This window comes from Cornus florida, unplaced genomic scaffold, assembly GCF_030987335.1.
Source record: "Cornus florida cultivar Cherokee Brave unplaced genomic scaffold, ASM3098733v1 CherokeeBrave_3.0.0_Hap2_Chr11, whole genome shotgun sequence".
NCBI lineage: Eukaryota > Viridiplantae > Streptophyta > Magnoliopsida > Cornales > Cornaceae > Cornus > Cornus florida.
Genome location: NW_026775581.1, coordinates 128,003,006 through 128,015,937, shown reverse-complemented (window position 1 = coordinate 128,015,937; position 12,932 = coordinate 128,003,006). Strand labels below are relative to the sequence as shown.

Here is a 12,932-nt window from a genome sequence, read left to right as displayed (position 1 = left end):
TCCTCTAAATTGAAGATTAGTGCTTCGCCATTGCACCGGGCAGACTTCTACGGGCCGTGGTTACGTGCAGATGGGAATATAGGGAAACTTATTCAATCTTTTTCCATCGCAAGTAACCCGAAGGAGGTCCTTAATCAGCGACACTTTTCTGAAAGCTCTTGTCCACCAGTTCCTTCATCACCGCCGAAAAAGCCTGTTTAGTCGGGATCTTTTTTTCCGCCATGGTAAACCGTCCCCGGGATGCAAAACCAAAATTTGTGTACGACCTGCAAACCGCGTTCGCCCCGTCCCATCAAAATTTCTACCCGCGGTCAGTCTTCAGATGTCAGCGGAGTCAGAAACGTCTAGAGCACGCAAGGCAACTCCAAGCATGGAATGTACCGTCCCTCAAGAGGCCAATTGGGCCTTGCTTTCTAGGCCAGTTCCTGAAGAGGACTTGAATAAATTGCCAGATCCGATCTCAGCTGAACCAAGCCCATTTTGTCCGAGGGCTATTGTTTTGGCCCAACCTATGGAATCAACTACAAGCTTAGGCCTTCCAAATCGGGCTGGTAAACCAACTAAAGTTGAGCCCAAACGTGTTCTTCCTAGCTGGGCCACTCATTTATAGGTGGAAAAAAAAGTCGCAAGCTATCTTCTTCATCTTCTGCTAGCCGGTTTAAGGTGGGTATTAACCGATCAGGATCAATCTCAGAAGGAAAGTGCAGAAAGCAACAATATCGGGGAGCCCTCTTTCGGGAATTTATTAACATAAATGAAATTTCGGTTTCTCATTCTCCTACAAGGGATCAGTCTTCGGATGATTTGGTTCCGAGTTCTGTCCAATCCAAATTATCGGTGGAGGAGGCCAGCCGTAAGTGGCCCCATGGGGATCTATGAAGCTATTAGTTTGGAACTGCCAGGGTGTGGGGAACCCCCTGACAGTCCAACAATTGAAGAGGCTTAATCAGCTTCATTCCCCATGTATTTTAGCTCTTCTTGAAACAAAGAATGGATCTCAAAGATTAGATCGTTTACATAAGTCATTTCAGTTTCTTTTTTAATCACTTTCATATTTTAGCATTTGTACAGTTTCCCATTTAAGATCCATGGGTTTTATCCATAGTGTATGCAAGCCCCAGTGATAGTGTTCGATCTCAACAGTGGGATTATTTTGCGAATCTTGCTCAGTCTTTGCCTGCCGGGTGGCTGGCAATTGGCAATTTTAACGATGTTCTTTATGGGTCTGAAAAGAAGGGTGGTTTGCCACGGTAAAGATGGACTTTTCGAAGTTTCAAATCTCTAATTGAGCGCTGCAATTTTCGTGATCTTGGTTTTTCGGATATCCATTCACGTGGAATAATCACAGATCTGGTGAGTCAAATATTCAGGAATGGCTGGACCGAGACACATGGGACATACCCATATGGGACACAGCCTAAACAACGCATATCAAGACATAAAAAAAATTATCTTCAGGCAAACCTTTAGATGAAAAACTAATGAAGAGCTGAAATAACATCTTGGAGCATACCCAAGATGCCCATTACTTCCCACAAAATACTCTTAGCCACTTCAACTGGAGAAACAAAAGTTGCATTGTACATTCTGTCATTCTTTTCTTTCCAAAGAGAATACAATATGGCAGTGAACAACATCCTATAAAGCTTTGTTCTCTGAGATTTAATCTTAAACTGCATTGTAAAATCCAAAGCCATTTCTCGGATTGAAGTATATGACTTTAACCTCCAATGGCTGGACCGAGCTTTAGCCACTGAAGCTTGGTGTTTTACTTTTCCTCGGGCTTAAAGCACTCTTGGCGCTTACCAGTTCGTTTTCGACAATTTTGCTTGGCCTCAAAATTGAAATCTTGTAAGCAAAAGTTGATCTAGGGCATGTGGTAGACAGTCTAATTCAAAATAAAAAATAGAGGCAGCTGAAAAACATTTAAAGTTGTTGAAAGAAAGCGATTCTGACTACGATCACTTGCAAGTGCAGCGGGTGGAAAAAGCTTTGAATTCTAGTTGGCTTGAGGAAGAATTGTATTGGAAACAAAAGTCTAGAAATCAATGGCTAAAATTTGGTGATCGTAATTCAAAAATTTTTCATGCTACAACTAAACGTAGAAGAGCAAGGAATGCTATAACTAGTTTTCAGGATGATCGAGGTATCTGGACCGAGGAAGAGGCTATCATCCACTCAACATTCTTGCACTACTTTCAGCAACTTTTTCAGACTCAAGATGCAGTGGAGGTTGATTCTTTTTTGCAGTATGTGCCTTGTAAAATTTCTACAGAGATGAACAATACTTTGTTAGTTCCACCGACTGAAATGGAGATTAAGCAAGCGGTTTTCAATATGGCTCCTCTTAAAGCACCTGGGCCTGACGATATAACTCCTTTGTTCTATCAAAAATTTTGGAATACGTTGAAACATGAGGTGGTTAGTGCTGTCTGTAGTTTTTTTCATTCGTTATCTTGTATTAATCACACTAATATTGCGTTAATTCCTAAAGTTGTTTCCCCTATTTCAGTTACTAACTTTTGCCCTATTTCTCTTTGTAATGTTGCTTACAAAATCATTTCAAAAATTATGGCTAACAGGTTGAAGGGTATTATTGATGCACTTATAAGCGAATCCCAAAGTGCCTTTGTTGCAGGGAGACACATCACTGAAAATATCTTAATCATTCATGAGGTCCTGCACTACCTGAAGAATAAGCGGAAGGGTAAAAAATCTTTTTTGGTTTTAAGGCTGGACATGAGTAAAGCATTTGATAGAATTGAATGGCCATTTTTGCTTCGCATGCTTGAAAAATTAGGGTTCCATTCTCATTGGGTTCATTTGATCTATCGGTGTATCTCTACTGTCTAGTATTCGATTCTTGTGAATGGCAATCCTGTTGGTTTTTTCAAACCCATTCGCGGGCTTCGCCAAGGGGATCCGCTTACACCTTTTCTTTTTATTCTATGTGCAGAAGCTTTGTCATTGGCACTCCTTAGGGCTCAACAATCCTGGGTTCTTACTGGTGTTTCAATTTGTCTGAATGCTCCAGCAATCTCGCATCTTTTTTTCGCTGATGACTCCATTATTTTTTGCCAAGCATCAGTTGGGGAAGTTGGGTCGTTGAAACGAATTCTCAACAGTTACGAAAACGTTTCGGGACAAAAGATAAACTTTGCTAAATCTTCCATTTTCTTCTCAAAAAATACAAAGCGCAGCTCTAGATCATCTCTTAGCTCCATGTTGGGTCTTTCTAAGGAGGGGCTTAATGCTAGATATTTGGGAGTGGCAGCTCTTATTGGGCGTTCTAAGTGCGATATTTTTCAATATATTCTTCAACATATGTATGATCGCCTTGCATCTTGGAAGAAGAACTGTCTTTCAGCATGTGGGAAAGAGATTCCCATTAAAGCGGTCCTCAGTGCTCTTCCCTCGTATGTTATGTCCTTTTTCCATCTTCCTCGTATCCTATGCCTTGACTTAGTTAAATGTGTGCGAAAATTCTGGTGGTGTAAAAAAGAACAGGCTCGTTCAGTGCATTTGATTAAACGGATGATCTTTGTACCAGCAAAGAGTAAGGGGGTTTGGGATTCATAATTTTGAAGCTTTTAATTATGCCCTTTTGGCTAAACATGCCTGAAATTTTCAAGTAACCCGACAAGGGCTCGCTTATAAACTTCTCAAGGCGAAATACTTCTCTTTATCTTCTTTCTTGAAGGCTAGGTTGGGTTTTAACCCATCTTGGGGATGGAGAAGTATTTGGTCAACACAAGATTTAATTCGTAAAGGGCTTATGTGGTCAGTTGGGAATGGTTTGTCAATTAATATTTGGAAGGATAGGTGGCTTCCAGGCTTACAAGACTTCTTTTTAGACAAGCTGGAGCCCATCTTGTTAAAGTGGCAGACCTTATTAATGTGCATCAGCATTCATGGAAGCAAGGTGTCCTTTAACAAATTTTTTTGACTCATGAGGTGGAGGCCATTTCACAGTGCCCTTTTAGTGTCCGCAATAAAGAGGATGCTCAAATTTGGGCCCCGGAACCGTCTGGGATTTTTACGGTTAAATCCGCTTATCACTTAGCTTAATCTCTACTTGACAACTCTTATTTGCAGGGCCATTTTGTCAATCATGGTAGTAAAATCTGGAAGGTGATTTGGAAATGTAAAACTTATCCTAAAATTAATAATTTCTTGTGGCGATGTTGTTGTGGGGCATTTCTTTTGGGTTTTATGCTTCTTCGTAGAGGATTCAATGTTGATGTGATTCGCCCCTTTTGCGGTTTGGAGGAGGAAAACATTTTTCTTCCGGTGTCCTCACTCCATCCAGACCTAGAAATTGACTTCTTTTCGTTTTGATTTTACGAATAATTCAATTTCATCCTTCTCGGATTGGTGGTTAAGTCTTGAGGAGCTGGTTAGCAGGTTGGCGGAGAGGGTTAATTTGTTAAGTTTGACATCGTTTTACTGCTGGTTCCTTTGGAAAGCCCGAAATAAATTGATTTTTGAAGGGGAGGTGTGGACTCCCTGTGCCGTAGCTGCAAAGGCTGGTCAAAGGTTTTGGGAGTTCACTTATTGTCAATGCAGCTGTCAATATGTGTTAGTGGCTCCTAAGTCATATGATTCTTATTCTACCTAGCTCCCACCATCTGTTGGTGTTGTTAAATGCAATGTTGACGTTTCTTTTTCATCTTCAACTGGGATGGGTGGCGGGGGAGCCATTTTTCGTGATTCAGATGGCTCTATTCTTCATACTGTTGTCTTTAAGCATTTTTCAGCTTATTCTCTTTTGTTTGCTGAGGCATACTCCTTCAGGCTTGCAGTTATATGGGCTAGAGTGTTATCTTTCCTTCAGGTTTGGTTTGAGAGTGGTTCTAAGCTCCTTGTGGAAGCTTTGAATATGGGCAGCAGGTGGCCTTCTGTTCTTTCTCCAATTATCTTTGACATCCGGCATGACCTCAGCTTTTTCTCTTGGGTTAAAGTTTCTCATGTCTGCAAACAAGGCAATAGAGTGGCCCATGCTCTTGTTTCACTCTCATATTCGGCTATGCAAGCTGATGACGTTCTCTCTCAACTTCTTGCTGCAGTGTTTCAATTAGCAATGCTTGATTATTCTCATGCCTGTTGTTATTAGTGCTTCTTTTGTTTGCCAGGAGAAAAAAAAAAAAATAAAGTAATACTCAAGTGGAAGTGTCAAAAGTAAATTGCTTGACCTATCTCAAGTGGTATGTCGACTTCAAATTTGTAAGAACATTTAGTGGTAAAATTTGATGCCAAACACCTTTCTAAAACATAGTACATACCTTGGAATGAGTTTGTAGTAATCCAAGGTCTAAATCCCATTACAACTCAAAATACAAAAATCTGAATGATCCAATCCCACTAATCCAATCCCTATTTAAAGCTTTGTAATTAGAAATTATTACATGGTTTCATATTATTGGAACCGACCAATCATTAGCTCGCACGCGATATTACTATTTGTGTATATGCTGCTAACGTGTCCGACAATAATCCTAACCTCAGTTGTGCTCTCCACAAACATTAGAAAAATACTTGTTTATAAATGTTCGGATGTAATTTGATTTCTGTTTTTAAAATAAAAAAAATCCAATATGAATATGTTCATGCATATTATATACATATAACACAATTAGTCTCAACAATATATATACTAATTTTCTTTTATTATACTAAAAAATATAAGAAAGTATAGAGTGCTGAAAATTCCACATTACTAGTTTGGAGAACATTGGTGAAATTCCAAAATAGTAGAGAGTTTTTAATATGTATATATTTAGATGAAGAGATTTCGTAACTATTTTTTAACCATTCATCGTATCCTAACCATTCATCGTACAGGGATTTCTATATATAGATAAGGAGTGACATTTGTAAAGCCACCTCCAAACTCCAAAAATGAGATGTTACAAAAGTGAGTTAGTGAAATAATCACAAGTTTGAGAAAAAAAATAAAAGGTTAGTATGCCTAGATTCATACCGAATAATTCTGGAATAATTTTGGATGAATTTACTAAATAGGTTCATACATACCTAGAATCACAAATCATGATCGGATTGCCATTTGTACTGGTGTGTGTATATATATATATATATATATATATATTTTCTAAGAACATTTAGAATAGAAAGAAAACTTGATATAAATAATACTAGTTTTTTATTTTTAAATTGACCATTAAATTCAACACCACATTATTTTTCTCTTTATTCTACAATTCATATAAATTAGGTGTGCAATTGAGTGGGTTGGGTCATGTAGAATATAAGCGGGTCCAATACGGGTCACAATCCATATTCAACCCACTTAAAGTGGGTTAAATATAAGTTGGATCAAAATGGACCGGATCAACCCTTTATGACCCAACAACCCATTTTCTTTCTTCTCTTTTTTTTTTCCTCCAAAAAAAATATAAATAAAAATAAACTTAATACTTCATGCTAATACCATAGTTTGAATGGATAAAATTAAGCTGGTATAAATTAGTTGAAAACGATATGGGTCCAATTTGCTTGCTAAATCTACAACTTCTTTTAAAAAATCTTTAAATTAATATTATTTTATGAATTTTATCCAATAACTTTTTGAAAATTTTAAATCTATATTATTTTATGAATTTTGAAACTATAATTTCAAGATGGCATGTGACAACCCGTTTAGTAAAACCCGATCCATTTAATACAACTCGATCCGTTTGAAAAATATAAATAGGTCTTGCTTTTTTATACACGTGTTTGTGTGCGTATATAAATATAGTCTTCTCTGAAACATCCACAAGAGTTATTGAGGATACAATAAGTGATATGGGCCGGTTATAGTCCGCGGACGTGGTATCGGGGCAAACAATTTAAATACAGCCCATGCAAGAGCACCACAGAATGGGCCGAGCTCGGAGGATCCACCAAAGAAGACCAAGCCCATTGGAAAGAAGGCCCAAAACTGATAGTTCAGCAACACTTGTAATTGCCTATAAAAGGGCAGTGAAGAGAGTGAAAGAGGGAGGATTTTGATTTTATTGAAAATGTAATGAGATTCTGTGAAAAGAGAGATATAGAATTATTTGCATCTTCAATTGGCGCCGTCTATGGGAACGACGAAGACGATCAATTCGAGCTTGATCAATATCATGTTGATTCAAGCAAATTCGTGAACAAAAAGTTTTATTTCTGGAAGTTGAATCCAGATCAGTGAGATTGCAGTTTGTTCAGAGAAGATTCTTAATTATAGTTAATTTTGAGGCATTTGCTTCAGAATTACGCAACTGTGATTTGTTCAATTGTAGTTAGATTCGGTGAGTTTAACGCTAGAAAAGTTCAGATCTAGCAAATGGTGACCACGATTCGGTGAAGTTGAGTCCAGATATGACAGAATTCGTATCGGTGACGCTTAGATCTGATTAGGAATTCGTGATTCATGCCTTTGCTTCGTTCCGGAATCATGATAGGGGGTGAGAACTCCAATGCGGTAGAGAATGTCCAGCAGATGAAACTTGATGAGTTGATGAGCATGATCGAAGCTTTCAGGAGAGAGATTGCAGATCTAAGGACTGAAATGCAGCGTCAAGAAGTTCCGGTGATTTCGCGACCGCTCCCGGCAGGAGAAGAAGTTGCACGTACTGATGCGGCACATCACGGCGAGGAGATAGGGAACAATCTGACAGACCTTCACTGTGAGGAGGTCCGGCCAAACGATTTGCCACCAAATCCTCGTCGCGTTGATGATCGCGAAGGATCAACTCACATGGATCCACGGCGTGAGCAAATCAGGCGAAATGAAGCCATGACTTTTGATCCACGTCAAGAAACGCCCAGCCGAGGAGAAGTAATGGAGTTTGATCATCACAAAGCTATACTGCCGTGGCACAAAGAATTTATTGAGGACAGATCATTCGATCCGACTTATTGGCCTTCCATGGCGACGTTCGACTATCGCAGCTCAGAGAGGAGATTTGTAGATCAGAGAGCGATCGCGGGGTTCCAGAGGGAAAATGAAGCCCTCCATTCAGCAGCTCGAACGGTTGATTCACCGTTCACCGATGAAATTCTAAATGCCCCGAGTCCGAGGAAATTTTCCTTGCCCGTTTTCATTCTGTTAGACGGAACGACTGATCCGATTGATCATATGTATCACATCCAGTTGAAAATGGCTCTAAACACTGAGAATGATTCCTTGATGTGCAAGTGCTTCCCTACAAGTCTAGCTGGACCAACGCTCAATTGGTTCAAGAACCTGCCGAGGGGTTCAGTGGATAGTTTCCGAAGCTTGTGTGATCGGTTCATAAGCCAATATTATGGAAATAAGCGTCCAGCCAAGGACATTTTGAGCTTATTCACAATGAAGCAGCATGAGGATGAGCGTCTCTAAGCTTTTCTAACCAGGTTTAACCTTACTAAGAGTATGGTGATTGAATGTCATCCTTCTACCGCGGTTCAAGCATTTATACTGGCCATGACTTGTGGCACTCCATTCCACACAAGCTTGGTCGTGAATACGCCGAAGACTATGGATGAACTTAACGAAAGAGCTGATGGATTTGTGCGTTTAGAAGAAGAAGAGGCAGCTAACGCTCGGAAGACATCCTTCATATCCACAGAGGAGAAAACCAAAGCAAAGATCAGAAAAAAAACAAGTTTAGCCACAACGTCAGACCTCGTGGAAATCTGAGAAGAGGCCCAGGGAGGAAGAGCTGGTTACTCCGTTTAAAGTCACCTTAACAAGGCTGTACCAAGAAAATAAAGATAAGTTCCGATCTCCTTTACCGATCAGACAACCCCTCGAACAGAGGGATCAGTCTAAGCATTGTGCATTTCATTCTGACTTTGGCCATCAGACTAATGAATGCAGGAACTTAAGGAGATAGGTAGAGATGCTGATAGCCAGAGGGGAGTTCGCAAGTTATATTCAAGGCCCGGCGGTAGAACATAACCGACCAATGGAGCACGTGGAGAGGAATCAAAAGTCGAACTCACACAATACGCAACCAGTTCGAATAATCAATGCAATTCACGGTCGGCTTTAGCCTATTGAGGAGTCAGATGAATTGCTTCGAACACGCCGTCGTCAGGCAAGGATGAAGAGAAGGATAGGCAGTGTCAACAATCTGCACCAACGGAGCGCATCAACACAGATAAAGTTTGACAGAATAGATCTATTGTGTGTTTAGATCCCTCATGAGGACCCGGTGGTCGTCAGTTTGACAGTAGCCGAATGTTTGGTACGCAGAGTTCTGATTGATCCTGGAAGTAGTGCGAACGTCATGCCGAGGGACACATTTGATCGGCTCGAGATTGAGCCGGATCGGCTCAAACCCACTAGAAATCCCTTGCTAGGGTTTGTTGGAAAACGAGTGGAGCCCATCGGTACGGTGGAGGTAGCAGTACACACTGCAGGGAGGGTTCTGATGAAGACTTTTGTAGTTGTCAAGATTTATCCCTCTTACAACCTTCTGATGGGCAGAGGGTGGATCCACAGAGTTCAAGGTGTTCCTTCCACTCTGCATCAAGTAATGAGATGCCTGGGGCCAGACGGAACCAAAGTGATTGACATTCATGGGGACCAGGTTGCAGCTAAGGAATGTTATTCAGTAACGCTGAAGTCTGCTGGAAAAGGGAAAGCTCCCATCTGTTCGGCAAGCTCGAGATAGCAATTACAGGAGCCTCCCTCCAAGCAGAGTGGGGAGGAGGAACCAGTGGACTTGACCGAAGAACCCCTGGTTGATGTGCGGATCGATCGGTTCCGACCAAAACGAATAACCAGAGTGGGGGAACGACTTGTCGTGAAGGAGAAACAGGAGTTAGTTAATTTCTTGTCTCAAAACGCCGATGTATTTACATGGAGCCACCTAGACATGCCTGGGATCGATCCTTCTGTATCCTGTCACTCTTTGAATGTTAATCCCAATGCAAGACCTGTAAAGCAGAAGCAGCGACGGTTTGCTCCCGAGTGCAATTGGATCATAGCCGAGGAGATTGACAGGCTGTTTGATGCGGGATTTATAAGAGAAGTGTATTATCCTGACTGGTTGTCAAACGTTGTTGTGGTGCAGAAGAAGAATGGGAAATGGCGAGTGTGCATTGATTTCACCAATCTGAACAAAGCCTGTCCGAAGGATAGCTTTCCGCTGCCGAAAATTGATCAAATGGTGGATGCTACTACTGGGTATGAGCGTTTAACCTTTTTAGATGCTTATTCAGGTTACAATCAAATCCCCATGGATTCTGCTAATGAAGAGAAAACTTCTTTCGTTACCGAACGCGGGACCTATTGCTACAAAGTCATGCCATTCGGATTGAAGAACGCCGGAGTAACTTATTAAAGACTTATTAGCAAAATTTTCAAGGGTTAAATAGGGAAGACCGTGGAAGCTTACATTGATGACATGGTGGTAAAAAGTAAGAAGAAAGTTGACCATCTAAAACATCTACGAGACGTATTTGATGTGTTGAGACAATATGGAATGAAGCTCAATCCAACCAAGTACTCATTCGGAGTTCTGGCCAATTCCTGGGACACGTGGTTAATCATAGAGGCATAGAGGCAAGCCCTGCCCAAGCAGGAGCTCTGACTAAAAATGCTGAGCCGACGACAGTCAAAGAAGTTCAAACACTTATGGGACAGATCGCTGCATTGAGCCGGTTCATTTCCAAATTGTCAAATCACTGTAAACCATTTTTTGACACAATACGAAGCCACGGCAGACAAGTTTGGGGGAATGAACAACGCCTAGCATTAACTGCTCTAAAAGAATATATGGAGAACCTTCCGATCCTGTTAGCTCCAGAACCAGGCGAAAAGCTATTTTTATATCTCGGGGTATCCACCATGGCTACAAGTGGCGTTTTGATCAGTTGTGCAGAGGGGAAACAATATCCAGTGTTCTATGTTAGCAAAACAATGACTGAGGCCGAACGACGTTATTTAAAGGCGGAGCGGGTGATACTCTCGCTAGTGCATGCGAAAAGAAAGCTCAGGTATTATTTTGAATCCCATCCTATCATAGTTCTAACCACTTTCCCTATCAGAATAATCCTGCACAAACTAGACCTCTCAGGAAGGATGACGAAGTGGCCCATAGAGTTATTTGATATAACATATGAACCCAGAACGGCAGTCAAAGGGCAAGTAGTGGCAGATTTTTTACTAGAATGTGATTCAGAAGACATGGAGGAAGACCTTTGTGATTGCTTGTGGAAACTCTTTGTCGATGGATCCTCAAATCAGATGGGGGCAGGCACTGGGAGCAAACTGCAGACACCAGAAGGTACGTCCTTAAGTCAAGCGCTCCGGCTTGAATTCAGAGCCACCAACAATGAAGCGGAGTATGAAGCACTGTTGGCAGGACTTAAGTTTGCCAAGGAGCTGAAGGTCAGGAATTTGACTGTCTTTAGTGACTCGTAGTTAATTGTTCGGCAGGTGAATGGCGAGTATGAAACCAAAGATGAAACGATGGAAGCATATCATTCTGCTGTTATGTGGGAAGCCAAAAACTTTGAAAAAATTGAATTCATCCAAATACCGAGAGAACATAACGAGGATGCCGATCGGCTAGCATGTAGTGCCTCGTGTTCTGGAGAAACATTGGCAAAGGTGATTCCAGTAGGAATATTAAACCAGCAATTCATTTTTGACGAACCTTCAGGCTCAGATCCTTGGCAAGTGAATGTTATTCCATATGAGCCAAGTTGGATTGATCCGATCATAACTTACATTCGGGATGGTACTCTGCCTGAGCAAAGAGATGAGGCTAAGAAAATCAAATTGAATGCTGCAAAGTACGCTATAATGTATAACCAGTTATATAGAAGATCTTTTTCTGGGCCGTACTTAAAGTACGTCACCCCCACAGAGGCACGGCAGATACTGCGAGCTATTCATGAAGGTGTATGTGGAAACCAAGGTCTTTAGCGCACAAAGCAATGACGCAAGGGTACTTCTGGCTGAACATGTCGCGAGATGTGGAAGAATTATCCAGAAGGTGCGATAGGTGCCAAAGGTTCGGACCACTGATCCACCAACCACCTGAGGACTTGCACGTAATGGCCACACCATGGCCTTTCGCACAATGGGGGATGGATGTGGTTGGTCCTCTGCCAACTGCAAGAGCTCAGAACAAGTATGTGCTGCTGGCTACAGATTACTTTACTAAGTGGGTGGAAGTAGAGCCGTACCCGAGCGTGACTCAGACTCATGTGAGACGGTTCATTTGGAGTAATATTATTTGCCGTTTTGGTGTTCCGAGGTCAATCGTCATGGATAATTGTAATACCCTAGTTTTCAAAAGGATAAAATGGGGATTTAATTTTGTTTAATAGATTTAATTATGTGACTTAGGTGTTTTTGTTTTATTTATTATTTGTTTGAAAGTGTTTATTTAAATTATTATTATTTTTAATTGTATTGGTTTTTCTTTAAATAAGTTATTTAACTGTAATTGTATGTTGGTTGTATTTTTAGGTGTGTAATTGTGATTTACTTTAATTAATTAAAATGATTGTGATTTACTTGGATTAATGACGTATGTTTTAGACTTAGTTGGTATGGATTTTTTTGTGTAGTCGTAGGATTAGGGTTTTTCTTCTATAGGGATTAATTAGCCGACATATGGTTAGGCTGGGATTAGGGTTAGAGTTGATAGGGCAGATATATATATATATATATATATATATATATATATATATATATATATGTTGTATGTTTGCAAGGGTTTTAAAAAAACCCTTTTCCCCGTAACTAGAGAAGAGAGGAACAGAGAGAGACTTGAGGGAGAAGCTGTGAGGCTAAAGGAGGAAGAATAGGGGAAGAACAGAGGGGTTGTTTCTGGATGGAATTAAGAAACAACAGAGGACTGGAATAGTGGTCAGAGGTGGAATGCAGTCTTGGAAATTCTGAAACTTAGAGACGGCGGTGAAGGTTTCAAACCGGAATCTTAAGG

At 40.7% G+C, this 12,932-nt stretch overlaps 1 protein-coding gene across 1 annotated transcript; it reads left to right on the top strand.

The window, feature by feature from the left end:
• The first annotated feature begins 9,848 nt into the window (after positions 1-9,848).
• On the top strand, positions 9,849-11,905 carry LOC132282110 (uncharacterized). Its single transcript, XM_059783734.1, has 5 exons — positions 9,849-10,006; positions 10,528-10,971; positions 11,023-11,365; positions 11,414-11,656; positions 11,795-11,905. Exons 1-5 carry the CDS (start codon positions 9,849-9,851, stop codon positions 11,903-11,905), a joined length of 1,299 nt encoding a protein of 432 aa, XP_059639717.1.
• The last annotated feature ends 1,027 nt before the right edge of the window (positions 11,906-12,932 follow it).

Coding starts and splice junctions, on each gene's coding strand:
- LOC132282110 (XM_059783734.1), top strand. CDS start 9,849: ATGCCTGGGATCGATCCTTCTGTATCCTGTCACTCTTTGAATGTTAAT. Junction 10,007..10,527: donor GCGGGATTTATAAGAGAAGT/GTATTATCCTGA, acceptor GGTTAATCATAG/AGGCATAGAGGCAAGCCCTG. Junction 11,657..11,794: donor CAGGCTCAGATCCTTGGCAA/GTGAATGTTATT, acceptor ATGTATAACCAG/TTATATAGAAGATCTTTTTC.